The sequence below is a fragment of the Eptesicus fuscus genome, chromosome 10 (assembly GCF_027574615.1).
Source record: "Eptesicus fuscus isolate TK198812 chromosome 10, DD_ASM_mEF_20220401, whole genome shotgun sequence".
Classification (NCBI taxonomy): domain Eukaryota; kingdom Metazoa; phylum Chordata; class Mammalia; order Chiroptera; family Vespertilionidae; genus Eptesicus; species Eptesicus fuscus.
In genome coordinates this window covers 7734714-7751427 of record NC_072482.1, presented here as the reverse complement: position 1 = coordinate 7751427, position 16714 = coordinate 7734714, and the positions used below count along the sequence as shown (strand labels likewise).

The 16714-nt window shown below is 55.3% G+C and overlaps 1 protein-coding gene across 1 annotated transcript in view; it reads left to right on the top strand.

Annotated features, from left to right (window-relative positions):
• Nucleotides 1-16714, top strand: part of MDGA1 (MAM domain containing glycosylphosphatidylinositol anchor 1) — a 52422-nt gene that overhangs the window by 25707 nt on the left and 10001 nt on the right. Inside the window, exons 2-9 of the mRNA XM_008151954.3 lie at nt 1587-1726; nt 5671-5845; nt 7587-7783; nt 8530-8662; nt 8919-9188; nt 11188-11517; nt 14719-15015; nt 15555-15839. Of these exons, the coding sequence (XP_008150176.2) occupies nt 1587-1726; nt 5671-5845; nt 7587-7783; nt 8530-8662; nt 8919-9188; nt 11188-11517; nt 14719-15015; nt 15555-15839 (1827 nt within the window). The remainder of the gene's footprint in view (nt 1-1586; nt 1727-5670; nt 5846-7586; nt 7784-8529; nt 8663-8918; nt 9189-11187; nt 11518-14718; nt 15016-15554; nt 15840-16714) is intronic.

The following is a 16714-nucleotide window of genomic DNA, read 5'->3' as shown; positions in this document are numbered from 1 at the left end:
CTAGGCATTTCTGGGCCAAGCGCTGGCTAAGGGCAAGTCCCTGTGAGGTGAGCTCTGCACCCACAGCCACCACTCAGAGCAGCGGGGTGGAAGCACCGACCGGATGCGGGAAGCTGGGTGGGGCACCAGCAGCCTCCCTGCAGGGCTGCTAAGACCGGGATGCTCACTGGGTGGTGACCCGTCTGTATGGTGATGCTCACTGGGTGGTGACCCGTCTGTACGGTGATGCTCACTGGGTGGTGACCCGTCTGTACGGTGATGCTCACTGGGTGGTGACCAGTCTGTACGGTGATGCTCACTGGGTGATGACCCATCTGTATGGTGATGCTCACTGGGTGGTGACCAGTCTGTATGGTGATGCTCACTGGGTGATGACCAGTCTGCACGGTGATGCTCACTGGGTGGTGACCCGTCTGTACGGTGATGCTCACTGGGTGATGACCCGTCTGTACGGTGATGCTCACTGGGTGGTGACCCGTCTGTACGGTGATGCTCACTGGGTGGTGACCCGTCTGTACGGTGATGCTCACTGGGTGATGACCCGTCTGTACGGTGGTGCTCACTGGGTGATGACCCGTCTGTACGGTGATGCTCACTGGGTGGTGACCAGTCTGTACGGTGATGCTCACTGGGTGATGATCCGTCTGTATGGTGATGCTCACTGAGTGATGACCCGTCTGTATGGTGATGCTCACTGGATGGTGACCAGTCTGCACGGTGATGCTCACTGGGTGATGACCAGTCTGTACGGTGATGCTCCCTGGGTGATGACCAGTCTGTACGGTGATGCTCACTGGGTGATGACCCGTCTGTACGGTGATGCTCACTGGATGGTGACCAGTCTGCACGGTGATGCTCACTGGGTGATGACCAGTCTGCACGGTGATGCTCACTGGGTGATGACCAGTCTGCACGGTGATGCTCACTGGGTGATGACCAGTCTGTACGGTGATGCTCCCTGGGTGATGACCCGTCTGTACGGTGATGCTCACTGGGTGGTGACCAGTCTGTACGGTGATGCTCACTGGGTGATGACCAGTCTGTACGGTGATGCTCACTGGGTGGTGACCAGTCTGTATGGTGATGCTCACTGGGTGATGACCCGTCTGTATGGTGATGCTCACTGGGTGATGACCAGTCTGTACGGTGATGCTCACTGGGTGATGACCCGTCTGTACGGTGATGCTCACTGGGTGATGACCAGTCTGTATGGTGATGCTCACTGGGTGATGACCCGTCTGCACGGTGATGCTCCCTGGGTGGTGACCAGTCTGTACGGTGATGCTCACTGGGTGGTGACCAATCTGTACGATTACAAAGCCCCTCCCCCTCACCAGCTCATTGAAGAGCACAGGTCTCCTGCAAGGGTGTGGGATGGGGAGGAAGTGCCCCTGAGTTCCCTGCCTCTCTGGTTCTGGCCTGCGGGCTCTGGGAAGATTCTTTCTGAGCTCCATGGGGTCAGGCCTCCAAAGAATGACCTGGGAAGGAAGGTCTGGGCTGACCCCTCCTCAGACATGCTCAGGAGGGAGTCTCAGACCCCTTCTCGCCCTGGTGCCTCTTGTCTAAACCTCCCCGCTCTCTGTCAGCTCCAGCCCAGGCCCAGATCGTCCACGCGGGCCAGGCGTGTGTGGTGAAAGAGGACAACATCAGTGAGCGCGTCTACACCATCCGGGAGGGCGACACCCTGGTGCTGCAGTGCCTCGTCACCGGGCACCCTCGGCCCCAGGTAGGCCCCCATCCAGCCTGTGCGGCTCCTCCTCCCTCCCCACCCCCATCCCCACCCCCACTCTGGGATCGAAGCTTGAGAAGCCGAAGCAGGGGTTGGGGACTAGGGGCGACAGTGGCAAAGACACAGAAGATAGGAGATGGGCTACTTCTGGGGAAGTAGCTGGAAAATGAACTCTCTGGGGGAAGGGCTGGAGGCTGCAGGCTTATTCCCCTTGAACACATTGATGGCCAAGGGGTAAAACTGAGTGTCAGTTATTCGATTCCATGCCATCCCTCGTGTCTGTGAGCAGACACATCCTCAGATGCACCTTCAGCCCCTGTTAGAGGCCGTGTGCCAAGCGCTAGGGGAGGGGCTTTCTCCAGTGTTTTCTCGTTGGCTCATCACAACCATTGTTTTTCCTGCTACTTAGGCTCAAACCCTGGGCTCATATTTGGAAATGGAGGTTCAGGGAGGTTAGGTAAACTCCCAAGGTCACACAGCTCTGGGGAAGGTGGACGCAGAATTTGAATGCAGAACCAGTGTTCTCTGTAGCTGGGCACACCTCCTCCCAGGGCATCCGTCTTTGGATTGGGGACTGCAGGAATTACCAGCAACATATAATACAATCTCTACTTTCGGAGGCTTCTGGTAGACAAGCCCTACACTCTGGAGATTAAAAGACGCAAAGCAATTAGAAAGCAACAGATGCTGGGAATCTGGAAATGCCAGGTGAATCTTGTCCCAGACCAACAGAATGGTTCAGACAGGAAGCCGAGGCTGGTTATCGCTGAGAGCTGCTGGGGAGAGCGGGGAGGCGGTGGGCTGGAGGGAGGGGTGCAATTTGCCGGTGAGCTGCCGTGACCTTTAAGAGCAGCAGAAAAGGTTTCGATTGGAACCTAGGAGGAGAGTGAAATGCGAAATCCCCTTTTCAGGACAATTTTGGGAACAGGGGATGGCTTTAGTAGGTTGGGCCTTGAGACGAGCAGATGGCCTAGGAAACCCCCCAAAGACTCTTCCTGACGCTACGACTGCTGCTTGCTCCTTCTCAGGGGCTTGTTTAGAGGCGAAAGCGGTGCTGCCAGCCTGCAGGCCGGTGTTGTGTCAGGTGTGACGATTAGGGATGGTTCTCCCTGACGCCAGGGAGGCAGCTGGGCCATCTCTCCCTAAGGCTGCACTCGCCATCTGTGGGGGTCCCCTGTGTCTGAGTCATCTGTGGTTGTGGCTGTATGTACAGGCCTCCATTTTTCTATTTCCATCCAAGGTTTCATTGTTTTTCCTGCGACCTAGGCTCCACCCCCGGGCTCATATTTGACTCTGTCCCATCTCATTCCCCACGTATAGCCAGCCTCTGAGGCCTTTCTTTTTCTGCCCGTGCATGGGTCTTCTCCTCTCTACTCCTCATTGCTCCTCTAGGCCAGCCTTTCAGTCCTGCTCCTTGGTCCCCTGCAGTGGACTCTAACTGGCCTCCCATTCTCCCAAGTCTCCCCCCTCCAACCCATTCCTGCACCCTGACCCCAAGCCTCATCCTCCAGCCAGCTACAGCCTATCATTGCCCTGCTCAGAAACCTTCGATGGCTCCCTGTTACCAACCAGACTCAGCTCAGGCTCCTGGAGGTAGAACTGAAGACCTCCCACAATCCGGCCCCCTCCTGCCTTTCCTGTCTCAGCTCCCACTGGCATCCTCCTCACACCCTGGGTTCCAGTCGCACTTGCCCAGTGCATCCGGCTCCTTTAACCACTGCGGCTCACAGGTCATCTCCTGAAACGCCTTCTGTTCCCCTTTTCATTCGTTTCATGACAACAAAGATTTATTGAGTACCTGCTATGTGCCAAGCCCTGTGATGGGGCACAAGGATATAGCTACGTTCCTGTTGTCATGGAGCATCTAGTCTCTTAGGGGAGCAGCCCCATCTCATGGCCCACTGTGTGGAGGACTGAGTGGGCAGGGCATTCTCCACTTAAATGTCAAGAGAGGGAACCTCTCGGGCCAACATGCAGAAGGAATCCATAGCGATGGTGGTGAGCAGAAGCTGAAGAACCTGGTCCCTGGAGGGCCGGGGAGCACTTGGACCTCAGAGGAAGTAGGGTTCATGCACACATGGAGGGGGTGTGAGTTGAGGCCACAGGGCCGTCCATGGCTGGGAGCTGGAGCTGGACTCTCTCTAACGCTGGAAGCTCGACACGAGTGGCACCGCCTATGAGTGGAGACCAGAGACCTCTGTCCCTCAGCCCAGAGTCACAGCACGGAGCAAACCCTCTGCTTCAGGATGTGGGTGCACACAGTCTCCTAGGAGAGCGCGTGACCCTAATCTTGTCGATGTCTTGTGCTATCCAAGTGGTGAGGAAACCCTAAGCGGAGAAATTAACATAAAACTTGGTGGGAACCTGTGCACCCATGTATATTGGCCATCGGCAGCCATAAAGCTACACCACAGACAGGGATGGATAAAGCAAACCACGTCCTAAGCAGCATGGAAGCAAACGCCATCTAGACAAGCATGTTAAAACCGTCCAAGTCAAGTACAAAAAGAAAAAATACTTTCATGGCCTTGTTCTCTCTCCAAAGCACCTTCTGGTCTAAGTGCGGATTGCCTGAAACGGCCTGTGTCCTTCCCCAGGTTCTGTAAGCTCTAAGCCCATGAGGGTAGGGTTGTGTGTCGCGGGGATGAGAGGAGCAACGTTACAGCCTGCAGGGGCCCCTCCCAGCATGAGAAGTTTGTCCTTTCACCGACTTCTCCCAGCCTTTTTGTTTTTATGACCTGTGGCCTGACCTCGTCACCAGGCTCAGGGCCCTTGCCCTGTCTCGGTAACAAGTAACCCTCCTCAGCTTTAGGTGGAAGTGTCCCTATCTCACCCTCCGATCCTTAGCACTTAGTCATCTGAAACTGCTCCGTTGTTCTCGAGCCTCTGGCACTTTGAAAGTAGCTCCAGTTTCTTGGGTGATCCTTGATAGTGTCCCATCATCTAAGGCAATGTTAATAATGGCCATTTATTGAGTGACTCATGTATACCAGGCCCCACACCTAGGTGCTTTACATACTTTGTTTCTGAACATGACAATGACTCTGCAGAGTGGGTATTATGCTACAGAATATAGTTATCTATTGCTATAGAACAAGTGCTCCAAAACTAGGGCTTAAAGCAACGAACACCATTGTCTCACGGGTTCTGTGGGGGAGGCACGGTGCAGCGGCGGAGCTGGCTGGCGCTGGCTCCGGGTCTCTCACTGGCTGTAGTCATTTGAGGACTGACTGGGGCTGGCACACCCCCTTCCAGGCCACTTCCAGGTGCTGACCTGAGGCTCCCTTCCTCCCTGTGGGTCTCTCCATAGGGGTGCTCATGACATGACAGCTGGCTTTCCCCAGAGCGAGAAAGCAACCAAGATGGGAACCACAGTCTTTCACAACCTGATCTTGGAAGTGACGTACCATCATCACTCCTGCCCTGTTCCATTGGTCACACAGACCATCCCTGGCACTAAGTGGGAGGGGACTACAGAGAGGTGTGAACCCCAGGAGGCAGGCATCATTCCAGGCCATCGTGGACACGCTTCCACCTAGACCTCTTGCACAGATGAGAAATCTGAAGCCTTCCAGGCACTAAGCATGCATTACTTTACTGCCCCAGTCACCCCAGGAGGGCGGCAGTGTTCTCCATTTTACAAACGAGGAAAGGAAGGCAGGAGAGGTTGGGTGACGTGCCCACAAATCCATGCTCCAAGCACTGCACATACTGCCTGCTTTAAAGCCTTATCCATCTGACCCCCGATTCCCCAGGCTCTTGGCTGCCATGGCCTACCTTGCCTGCGCATTCCCACAAGTCTGTTTGGGTTGGTTTCCTAGGCCACGTAAGCTTGTGAAAAACCACGGGGCTGGAGGGGAGACACATTGCAGGGTTCAGGAGGCCCTGGAGGCCCCCACCCTCAGTGCGGGGTCTGAAGCTGCTCCTCCCTGCCTGCCCAGGTGCGGTGGACCAAGACTGCGGGCAGCGCGTCCGACAAGTTCCAGGAGACATCCGTGTTCAATGAGACTCTGCGCATCGAGCGCATCGCGCGCACGCAGGGCGGACGCTACTACTGCAAAGCCGAGAACGGCGTGGGCGTGCCCGCCATCAAGTCCATCCGCGTGGACGTGCAGTGTGAGTTGCGCCCTTGCTGTCTGTCCTGGCCCCGCCCTGTCCATCCTGGCATCGGGAGACCCCCTGGGGCTCAGGCTGGGAAGGAGGAGTGGGGGTGGAGTGCCATAGGAAACCGACACCTCCGTGGAGGACAGTAGACACTTCCTCTCGTCCATGCAAGGAGGGAATCACTGCTGCATGCCTAGGTTCCTCCGATGTGTACTACCCTATGCCACTCACACTTTCCCGTCTGTAATCCCTTATGAATCTCGCAACATCCCTGCAAGAGGGCAAGACAGGTTGGATTATACCCATTCCACAGATGAAGAAACTGAGGTACCAAGGACTCATGACTTGTTCAGGGCCATAGGTCTCTTCATTATGGTCCAGCGCCCTTCCCACACACCTCATGCCTCTGCTTTTGCCCCAGGGCAGCTCTGAAATGTCCTTACCCCACCACATGCAGGAGCAAGCACCCCTCAGTCCTTGCTGCTTGAATGGGAAGCCCCCAGTCCCTACCTGCCTCCATGGATATTCCCTTAAACCCAAGAGGCTATCTCCCAGCTTGCCACCCGCCTCTGTGCCTATCCAGGCTGACCCAGGTACCCAGCACCTGTGGGGCCAGGCCCAAGGGCCTGGCTTATACAACCTTAATGTCTACAATGAACTTACCCATTAAAGACACCTCACACTCCCCCAGTGGAGCCCGATAGAGTGGTGAGCAATGGAACCCCAGGTACTATCTTCTGTCCCCCATCAGCCACCCAGGGGCCTGCCAAACTCTGGGACGGAGGGTCATTTCTCGAGTTATTGGTGCTGGAAGGGGCTGGCAGGCACGCCCTGGACTTCATCACTGCCCTCCCCCCCCCCCTGCCCATGGCCCTTGGTAATGATTTTTATCTCAGTGGACTGTGGAAGGAGGACAGAATGCTGGGATGTTGGAACATCCACTGAAGGATGTATGCATGTGGAATGATGGTGCCTTCGGTTCACAATCCTGGTTGCACATTAGAATCTCTGGGGGATCCTTTTAAAAAATACTGATGTCTGGGTCCTGCTTTCAGAGATTCTGATGTAATTGACTGGGGGTGGGGCCCCGACATTGGGATTTTTTTTTAAATTGAGGATTAACCTACATGCGATAGAGTGCACTAGTCACAAATGTACAATTTAATGAATTCTTACATGTGTATGTGTCTGTGCAAACAATCCCGTTCAAGAGAACCTCCAGGAACTAGAAAGTTCCCTCATACCCCCGCCGTCAGTAATCTTCTTAGAGGCAATCACTCTTCTGATTTCTGACACCGTTAATGAGCTCTTCCAGGCATCGGTATTAAAAGGGAAATCTCCATGTGATTCTATTGTGCAAACAGGGGTGAGAACCACCAATCTAGTCCAATTTACTACTGAGGAAACTGGCAGGGAGGGACTTAGGCAGGTCTCACTACAAATTAATAGCTGGCCTGGGGTTTGAACCAGGGTTTCCCCATTTCCAGGCGCATCTGCTGCCTCCATCCCATGCTGGGAGGGTGAAGACAGACAGCCCCCATGCCGGTCCCTGGGGAGGGAGGGACAGCTGGGAAGTCATCAAGTCCAGTCCCCTGATTCTAAAGGTTGGTCAAGCGTGCAGGGCTGGGAGCGCATCTGGCTTTCCGGAAGCATCCTTGAGGGTGGCTCAGCTTTCCCTGAGGGCTGTCAGGAGCCCAAGCCCCCCACCTAGGGGTCACCCAGTCCTGACTCCACTGGGGCTGTGCCCTTGCAGACCTGGACGAGCCGGTGCTGACGGTGCACCAGACAGTGAGCGACGTTCGAGGCAACTTCTACCAGGAGAAGACGGTGTTCCTGCGCTGCACTGTCAACTCCAACCCGCCCGCCCGCTTCATCTGGAAGCGCGGCTCCGACACCCTGTCCCACAGCCAGGACAACGGCGTGGACATCTATGAGCCCCTCTACACCCAGGTCAGGATGGGCAGTGGCTGGCCTGGCCTCCTCATGGCTCACCCTACACTTCCTCCTGCACCCAACCAGGGAGGGGACATGGAGGCTGAGGCCTCGCCATCTGGAGTTCTTGGGACTGCCCTGGCCGAAACAGTATGTTCTGACATCAGACACTGTGGGGCAGACGAAATCGGGACGAAAGCTCAGGGAACAGTGATGGGGACAGGAGAGTCCTCAGGGCAACAAGTCCTTCTGGAACATTGCCAGTTAGGAGAGGCACCCCCTAGAGGCAGGCAAGTCATCCCTGCCCGCTGCTGGCTGTCAGAGTATTGGAACCCCCTGGGCAGACGCAGCAGGAGGTGGGGGCAGAGAGACGACTCCACTTCCCACAGGCCCCCTACAGTCCCAAGAAATGGTGATGAAGCAATCCTAGCAGGGAGGGCGTTCAAAGGTGGCTTTCTGAGGTGGCTGCCTGTGGGGGCTAGCTCCATATTTGTGAGAGCAGGGCTCCCTCCTTACCCCTCCATTTCCCAAAGGGGAGAAACTGAGGCCTGGTCCTGGCCAGTGTGTACCAGGGCAGTCTCAGACCCAGAGAAACCCAAGGTTTGGAGAGTGCAGCATCCCCCCCCAGACTCGGGCTCCCTGGGGATAAACGGTGTGGAGCGGGGGAAAGATAGGAATTTACTTTAGCCCCTGGTGCTGGATAAGGTGAGGGTCCCCTGGAGACCCGAGCAGACCCCTCACACCAGTGGTCCACTGCTGCCCAGGGAGAGACCAAGGTCCTGAAGCTGAAGAACCTTCGGCCCCAGGATTACGCCAGCTACACCTGCCAGGTGTCTGTACGCAACGTGTGTGGCATCCCGGACAAGGCCATCACTTTCCGGCTCACCAACACCACGGGTACGGGCACTTCCCCGCCCATACCCTTGCCCACCTGAGCTGACTCCCCAACCAGGAGACAGTGCCTCACCCCATACAGGACTCTAGGCACATCGCCACTAGTGCATCCCCTGCTCCCCTCTGCCTGCTCTCTGCCTTCTCCCCTTCCTTTCTTCTCCCCGTCCTTCCCCGACCCCTGTGGTTTTCCTAGCTCCTGTGTCCCCACGTTCAGCCCTGCCTCCCAACCCCCTAAGACCCCGCCTCCTTGTCCTCTTAGCACCACCCGCCCTGAAGCTGTCTGTGAATGAAACTCTGGTGGTGAACCCTGGGGAGAATGTGACGGTGCAGTGTCTGCTGACAGGCGGTGATCCCCTACCCCAGCTGCAGTGGTCCCATGGGCCGGGCCCGCTGCCCTTGGGGGCTCTGGCCCAGGGTGGCATCCTCAGCATCCCTTCAGTGCAGGCCCTGGACTCTGGCTACTACAACTGCACAGCCACCAACAATGTGGGCAACCCCGCCAAGAAGACCGTCAACCTGCTGGTGCGATGTACGTGGCTCCGGAGGGGTGGGCGGGAACGCAGAGGCAGACGGGGCCCCTCCTCCAGGAACGACCGAGGAAGTGGGAGAGGGCCTGTCTGCTTCCTCTCGGTAGGTGATGTATGCTGAGAAGGCACGTTCCAGGCACTTTTATTTCCCTGCAGTTAGCAGGATTAAATTTTGTGTCAAGTTTTAGTTATAATTTACAATCTACATTTCCAGATATAAACTCAACAATCCAAGAGGTAGGGAGGACTGGTTTTGAGGACTTACTTTTTTTTTTTTTTTTAGTTTGGGAAACAGGTTGCAAAAAGCTCAGTATGGACTTCCAGTCTTTAGGAGAAATTTCCTGGCTTTCTTTTTGTACACTGGTCTCCACATGATTCACTGAGTTAAAGTGAAAATAACACATTTTCACATACCTCGTGTGCAAATATTTGCTAGCAAAGCATTTTAGTGAGTCTGGAGGTAATTATTAAATGTAAAAATGATACAAAACTTGGAGTATGATCTAAAGAAGTACAAACACTTTCCTTACTAAACCTCAGCCTCAGTTGTTAGCATTAGCTGCTTGATATGATCTCGATTTTGCTACTCTGCTTCAAGGGGAAAACTTTAAATTCTTCTTGTATTTTTTTAAAAAGACACAGCTATTACCAGCTCTTTAGCACTTAAAAGTAAAATACAGCTTCTGCCAAATTTGACTCAGAGTCTTCTGAAGAAACAAACACTTTTTGTTGTTGATCTTTCACCGACCACTCTCTGACTCTCCTCATAAGAAGAAGTTAACCTTCTATTACTTTTTACTTAATCAGAGCAAGAAAGAAACAGAAAGATTGTGACTATCTGATGACTAATTTCCCCTTTGATGGTACTTTTCCCATCAGAAGACTCTTTTTCTCCACCTGTTTACATTTGGCCTTTAAAACCTGAGTTGATGAGATCTCAATTTACATCCAATAGTTATGGCCACTTCTTTTGTTAAAATATATTTGTATTGATTTCAGAGAGGAAGGCAGAGGGAGAGAGAGAGAGAGAAACATCAATGATGAGAGAGAACCATTGATCGGCTACCTCCTGCACGCCACGCCCCACACTGGCGATTGAGCCCACAACCCAGGTGTGTGCTCTGAATGAGAATCAAACCATGACTCCCTGGCCAGGCCCTTATGGTCACTTCCTAGGGTGACATACAGCTGGCTTTGCCCAACCCAGCAAAGGGTACCAGTGGCTGTGGTATCAGTGTCCTGTCGAAGTAGCATCCAATAGTAAGAGTCATGTCTAACTCTCGCATTACATCAAACCATATTTAGATTTTAAAAGAGGCCAGACCCTCTACTTTGTAAACTCTGAGCTTTAATGTAACTGCATGTAAAATTATTGTATTGGGCTCTTATTATAACAATCACAATAACTTGCTGAAAAGAGTTAAATGGCACAAAAAGAGTAAAATGTTCAGATTAAAATTTCCCCTCAGTTTCCCTCAGTCCCACTGTCTAGATAGAACCACTATTACATTCTGTTGCATCCTTACAAAGTTTGTATTTTGTTCATTCAAGGTTTCAAACAAGAATACAAACAAAGTAGCGCAGTGGTTAAGAGCACAGGCTCTGGATTAAACTCTCTGAGCCTCGGTTCCCTCCTTGTAAAGCAGGGACACTAAAGTGCCTCCCTCACAGACCGTGGGATGATTTAAATGAGTCAACCTGTGTAAAGTGCTTGGAACAGTGCCTCTCACAAAGTGTATGTTCAGCAACAGTGACTCTAATGATTACCAAACCCACTTTTCTACAGCGAGCTTTTTTTAAACTCTTAAAACACATCTGGGCAAGTAGAACAATTTCCAGGCAAAATGATGGTTTCTTGTGGCGGTGGCGGTGGTGGGAGGGTGTAGCTCCCAACCTGCAGGAGGGCCACTTTGAGGGGAGGAGCTGGGTCTGGGTAGGGTGGGACATTGACCCTGGCTTTGGGCCAGCCCCAGCCAACCTGCCCTCCCCATCCACCTGCAGCCATGAAGAATGCCACATTCCAGATCACCCCAGACGTGATCAAAGAAAGTGAGAACATACAACTGGGCCAGGACCTGAAGCTCTCGTGCCATGTGGATGCGGTGCCCCAGGAGAAGGTGACCTATCAGTGGTTCAAGAACGGCAAGCCGGCACGCATGTCCAAGAGGCTGCTGGTGACCCGAAACGACCCTGAGTTGCCTGCTGTCACAAGCAGCCTAGAGCTCATTGACCTGCACTTCAGCGACTACGGCACCTACCTGTGTGTGGCTTCCTTCCCGGGAGCACCTGTACCCGACCTGAGCGTTGAAGTCAACATCTCCTCTGAGACAGGTGGGCGGCTGGAGGGGCAGCGGGGAGGTGTGAGGGAGCTGGAGAGGCCCACAGGGGGGAGGGGGGGGGCAGCAGCTTGGGAAAGTGAGGCAGAGTGGGAAGACTCCATTTGTTCATGCCACACACATTTATCAAGCACCTATTATATGCCAGGCACCGTGGTAGGTGCTGGGGGAGAGTGGTGGGCAAAACAGACTCTGTCCTCATTGAACTAAGTAGGAAGGCAAACATTTTTCAGATAGTCTCACATATGAACATGCCATCGCAAACTGTGATGCATGAGTCAGGAAAGAGTTTGCTAAGGTAAAATCTTTGGTCTGAGATCTGAGGAGGGGTGGGATTTTACTAGGCAAAGGAGAGCAAGGGAGGGTGGGAGAGAAAGGCAGGCCAAGGCATCAGCAAATAACGGCGCTGAGGCAGGGCGGGGGTGCCGTTTGGAGAACTGAAGCAAGGAGAGTGTGGCTGGGGGGCTGGAGTGAATGAGAGCGGAGAGGCCAGCGGGGCCAGATTATGCAGGGGATCTGGGTCTCTGTTCCAATAACAATAATGAAATAATAATGGCTAACGCTTATTGAGTACTTACTATGTGTTCTGAAGATTTTATGTTTATCTTATTCGCCTTCATGATTTACCTTATGGGATAGAGAGTTTAACTTCAGTTTTTAGAGGTGAAGTAACAGGCTCAGAGAGTTTAAAAAGCTTACCTAAGAAGTCCCAGCCAGTGGCTCAGTTGTTTGGAGTGTTGTCCTGTACACCAAAGGGTTAAGGATTCAATTCCTGGTCAGGGCACATCCTTAGGTTGCTGGTTTGATCTCTGGTCGGTGCATACATGGGAGGTAACCGATAGTTGTGTCTCGCTCACATCGATGTTTCTCTCTCTCCCTTCTTCTCTTTAAACATATCCTCGGATGAGGACTAAAAAGAAAACTTACCTAAGGCAACATAAGGTGACACAGCAGTACGTGGTGGAGCTGAGGTTTGAACCCAGACAGTCTGCCTTCAGAGCCTGATCTCCGCCGGCCCTGAAGGGCTTCACTTTGAGAAGGACAGGAGTTGGGAGGGGATGGCTTTGGAGAGGGTTTCTGGAATCTCATTTCCGGTCCCCAGCACATTGCGCCAGCCGAGGAGCTGGCTGGCTCCAGCGAAGCCTCTTGAACGCTCTGGGTCTCCGCTTCTCCTCTGCGAGACACTGGATGAGATAGCCTTGGTGGCCTTCCACCTGGACATCCGCACAGGGAGAGGGGCCAGGAAAGGCTTCCGGAGCGGGCCTTTATGAATGGACCAGGCCTCCACAGATTTATTTCACCAATCGTTGTGTACCAGCCCTGGGTGAGGAGCTGGGGACCCAGACACGAACGCCACAGCCCGTCTCAGAGCCCGCTGCCTAGCTGGGAGGGACATCTGTTGGGGTAACGCAGGAGTTGGAAGGGCAAACCTTAAAAGGGAGCTAAAGGCAGGGTCTGCAGAGCATCCTGGGGACATGCGAGAAGGAGTCCCAGGCGGCCAGGGCATGCCAGGGAGGAGCCATGCTCCATGTGATTTGCTGGGGGGGGGGGGGGGGGGAGGGGAGGGCGTAGGTGAGGGCAAGCCCAGGAGAGGAGGGATGGGGAACCCCCATGGTGTATGAGACTTGGCTTGTCAGGGAGTATATTCCTTATAAGTGGGTCCCACAGCGGGGACACAGGATAGGAGAGGGAAGATGAGGCTGGGGTGGCAAAGGCCAGAGCACAGGGCCTCCCTTACAGAGCCAAGGAGTTTGAGCTTTAACCTGAGGGCAGTGCAGCCTCAAAGGGGAGGGACAGCCCCTTAGCCTGTGGGGGGAAGAAGTGTTGGGAGCTGGGATGTTTTATAAACGGGAAATCAGTGGCGCACAGGGCCATTTCCTCCATTTGGTTCATAAGCCTAATGAAGGCATGGAAGGTTTTTTTTTTTTTAATCCTCACCCGAGGCTATGTGTTTTTGTTTTTGTTTTTACTGATTTTAGAGGGAGAAGAAGGGAGAAGGAGAGGGAGAAACATTGATTGGTTGTCTCCCATATGCACCCCTACAGGGGATTGAACCAGAAACCTGGGTTTGTGCCCTCACTCGGAATTGAACGAGACCTTTTGGGACCATCCTCCGACCAACTGAGCCACCCAGCCAGGGCAGGGCATGGGAGCTTTTTCAGGGCCCGTGGGAATGGTACAGACCTGGAAAAATACATTAATTGGCGCCAAAATACAAAGAGAAAACTGCAAAATTAAAGCCAGTAAATGTATAAATGTTTATAGAGTGTAAATTATGCTAACTAGATAACGGGATCTCAGCATGCCTTGTAGAGTTATTTGCAATTTATATTTAATGTAGGACATTTTAATTCGTTTGATATGATGCGGGATGGGACCCATGGAACTTTAAAAGACCCTCCATTTGGGCATTATGCTGGGTTAGATTAGGTTTGGCTGTGAATAACAGGAAAACTCTTAATAAAAGTGGCTCGAATACGTTAGCTGTGTATTTCTTCTTCAAGCAGAAGTGAGCAGTCCAGGCTGGAATAGCGGCTCTGCTGCACCACGTCCCCGGGGCCCCACACTCCATCCGGTCTGGCTGTTCTGTTTTCCTTAGCGCGCCGCCTCCCCCACAGTGGCAGCTCCAGCTGCGGCCACCAGCCTGCATCCCAGCCTGCAGGCAGGAGGAGGAGAGTGGCAGGACTTCTCTTTTTTGGAGACACTTGCTTTCCGTCAAATCCCGCTGGCCAGAATTTAGTCTCACGGTAGCCACAGGCAGGCTGGGAGATAGTGTTTATTCTGGCCCTTGTCCTGCTAAAACCCAGATGTTGGGGATACAGCAATCTGTGGTAACACTCCAGAAAGAAGGTGGTGGCTTTAACTAGTGCAGGACCAGCGGGCAGGAGAGAGGAGATTGAGGGAGGAGATTTTACTAGAATTGTTTAAAAGGTGGAATCCCCAAGACAGAGTGATGTTGGGGTAAGGGAAAAGAAGGAATAGCTGGGACGATTTAGCTCTTTTTCTGAGTTGGGAGAGACTCAGTAGAGACCCAGGAGGTGAGGGGATTTGTGGAGGTGAGTATTGCTGGGGAATAACAGAGATCTGGGGGACGCCTGGGGTGGGGAAGGGAGGGTCGCATCTAGGGAGAGGGAAGCAGAAGCCCCAGAGGGAGGCCCGGGGGTACCTACCTCTCACCCGCTCCTCCACCCTCCAGTGCCTCCCACCATCAGCGTGCCCAAAGGCAGGGCCATCGTGACCGTGCGCGAGGGCTCACCTGCCGAGCTGCAGTGCGAGGTGCGGGGCAAGCCGCGGCCGCCCGTGCTCTGGTCCCGCGTGGACAAGGAGGCTGCTCTGCTGCCCTCGGGGCTGCCCGTGGAGGAGACCCCGGACGGGAAGCTGCGGCTGGAGCGCGTGAGCCGCGACATGAGTGGGACCTACCGCTGCCAGACGGCTCGCTACAATGGCTTCAACGTGCGCCCCCGCGAGGCCCAGGTGCAGCTGAACGTGCAGTGTGAGTCCCACTGTCCCAGCGGACCGCCTCCCGAGCCGTCCCTCCTGTTCTCGCCAGGCCTGTCCCCTCTTTACCCCTTCACAACGCCTCCACCTACTCTGCTACCCCTAACCCTTCCACACCTTGACGCATTTTTACAAATAGGGAAACCGAGTGACAGGTTACCACAGTGAGTCTCACAGCTCATGAGGGGCGGGGCGGGGCTGGGATGTGAACCCGGGTCACCCGGCTCCAGGGACCAGGCTCCAAATCCCGGCCTTATGCTGCTTCTCATGACATGGGGGTGAGGGGCCACGTGAGGCATGAACAGAATCTCAGTGTGGGACGCGTGGCTGGAAGGAACGGCCAGGAGGGCGTGGGCATCTGCACGTCGGGGAGATATGCGCGTGGTTATTGCAGAAGTGTGTAGCGAACGAGTGTCCGCCCGAGACCCTTCCAGGCTGGGGGCAGGGGAGTAGGGGCGAGTGCATCGCCTCGCCCAGGGGCCGCCCCTCAGCCCCACCTCGGCCACGCTGACCGCCCCCCGCCTCCGCCCCCAGTCCCGCCGGAGGTGGAGCCCAGCTCCCAAGACGTGCGCCAGGCCCTGGGCCGGCCCGTGCTCCTGCGCTGCTTGCTCCTCCGAGGCAGCCCCCAGCGCATCGCCTCGGCCGTGTGGCGCTTCAAAGGGCAGCTGCTGCCTCCGCCGCCCGCCGCCCCCGGCGCCGGCGAGGCCTCCGACCACTCAGAACTGCGCCTCGACGCCGTCACCCGCGACAGCAGCGGCAGCTACGAGTGCAGCGTCTCCAACGACGTGGGCTCGGCGGTCTGCCTCTTCCAGGTCTCCGGTGAGCGCCCGCAGGTCCCGCCCAACCCCAGCCCTGCCCACCCGGCCGGGCCCCGCCGCGTCCCTGCCTCCCAGCACCACGTCTGGGCCCCGCCTTTCCAAGACCCGCCCATGCCCGGCCTAGGCCCCGCCCATCCCCCCCGAATCCAGCAGGACCTCCTCTTACAGGCCTGCCCCCAACTCACGCCCACTCTTGGTCGGGGCGTCCCCTTTCTGGGCCCGCCCATGCCTGTTGGGAGCCCCGCCTGTTTCAGCTCAGCTCCCGGCCTTGGACCCTGACAGCCCCGCCCCTTTCAGGCCCCTCCTCTTTCTGGCCCCTCCTTGGCCACGCCCACGCCCCGGCCCTAGGCTCCGCCCACATCAGACATAGACCCACCCCTTCCAGCCTTGTCCAGTCTTCGCTCCGCTTTCCAGTTGTTTCAGAAGAAGGTACCTCCAATCCCGCCCACCCATTAGGCCCTGGCCCCCCGCACAGCTCAGGCGTCTCGGTTCTAGCCCCCCTTCTTCGTCCCTGGTCCCAGAGGCGGGGGTGGGGGTGGGGGTGGGCGTGGGGAACCTACGCTTTTCCTGACCGAAGGCCCAAAGTGAGGGGCCTGAGCTGTAGCTTAAGGGAGAGAAGTCGCCCCTCACCTTGTGGGTGGTGCGAGGCCAGCCCGCACACCCTTCCTGAGCGACCAGCCCAGCGTTCCAGGCCCCGGGGAGCCCAGAAATCCCTCTCAGCCCCATCTCCTCATCTCCATTCCTGGGTGCGCTGACCGGGCTGCAGATGGGAGTGGGAGGGTCAGAAAGGGGTGGAGGTCTTGGTGAGGGGATAGGGGAACCGAAAGGGCCTGGCGGGGTTGCCCACCCTGTCTCTCTCCTCCGCTGGGGAGAACT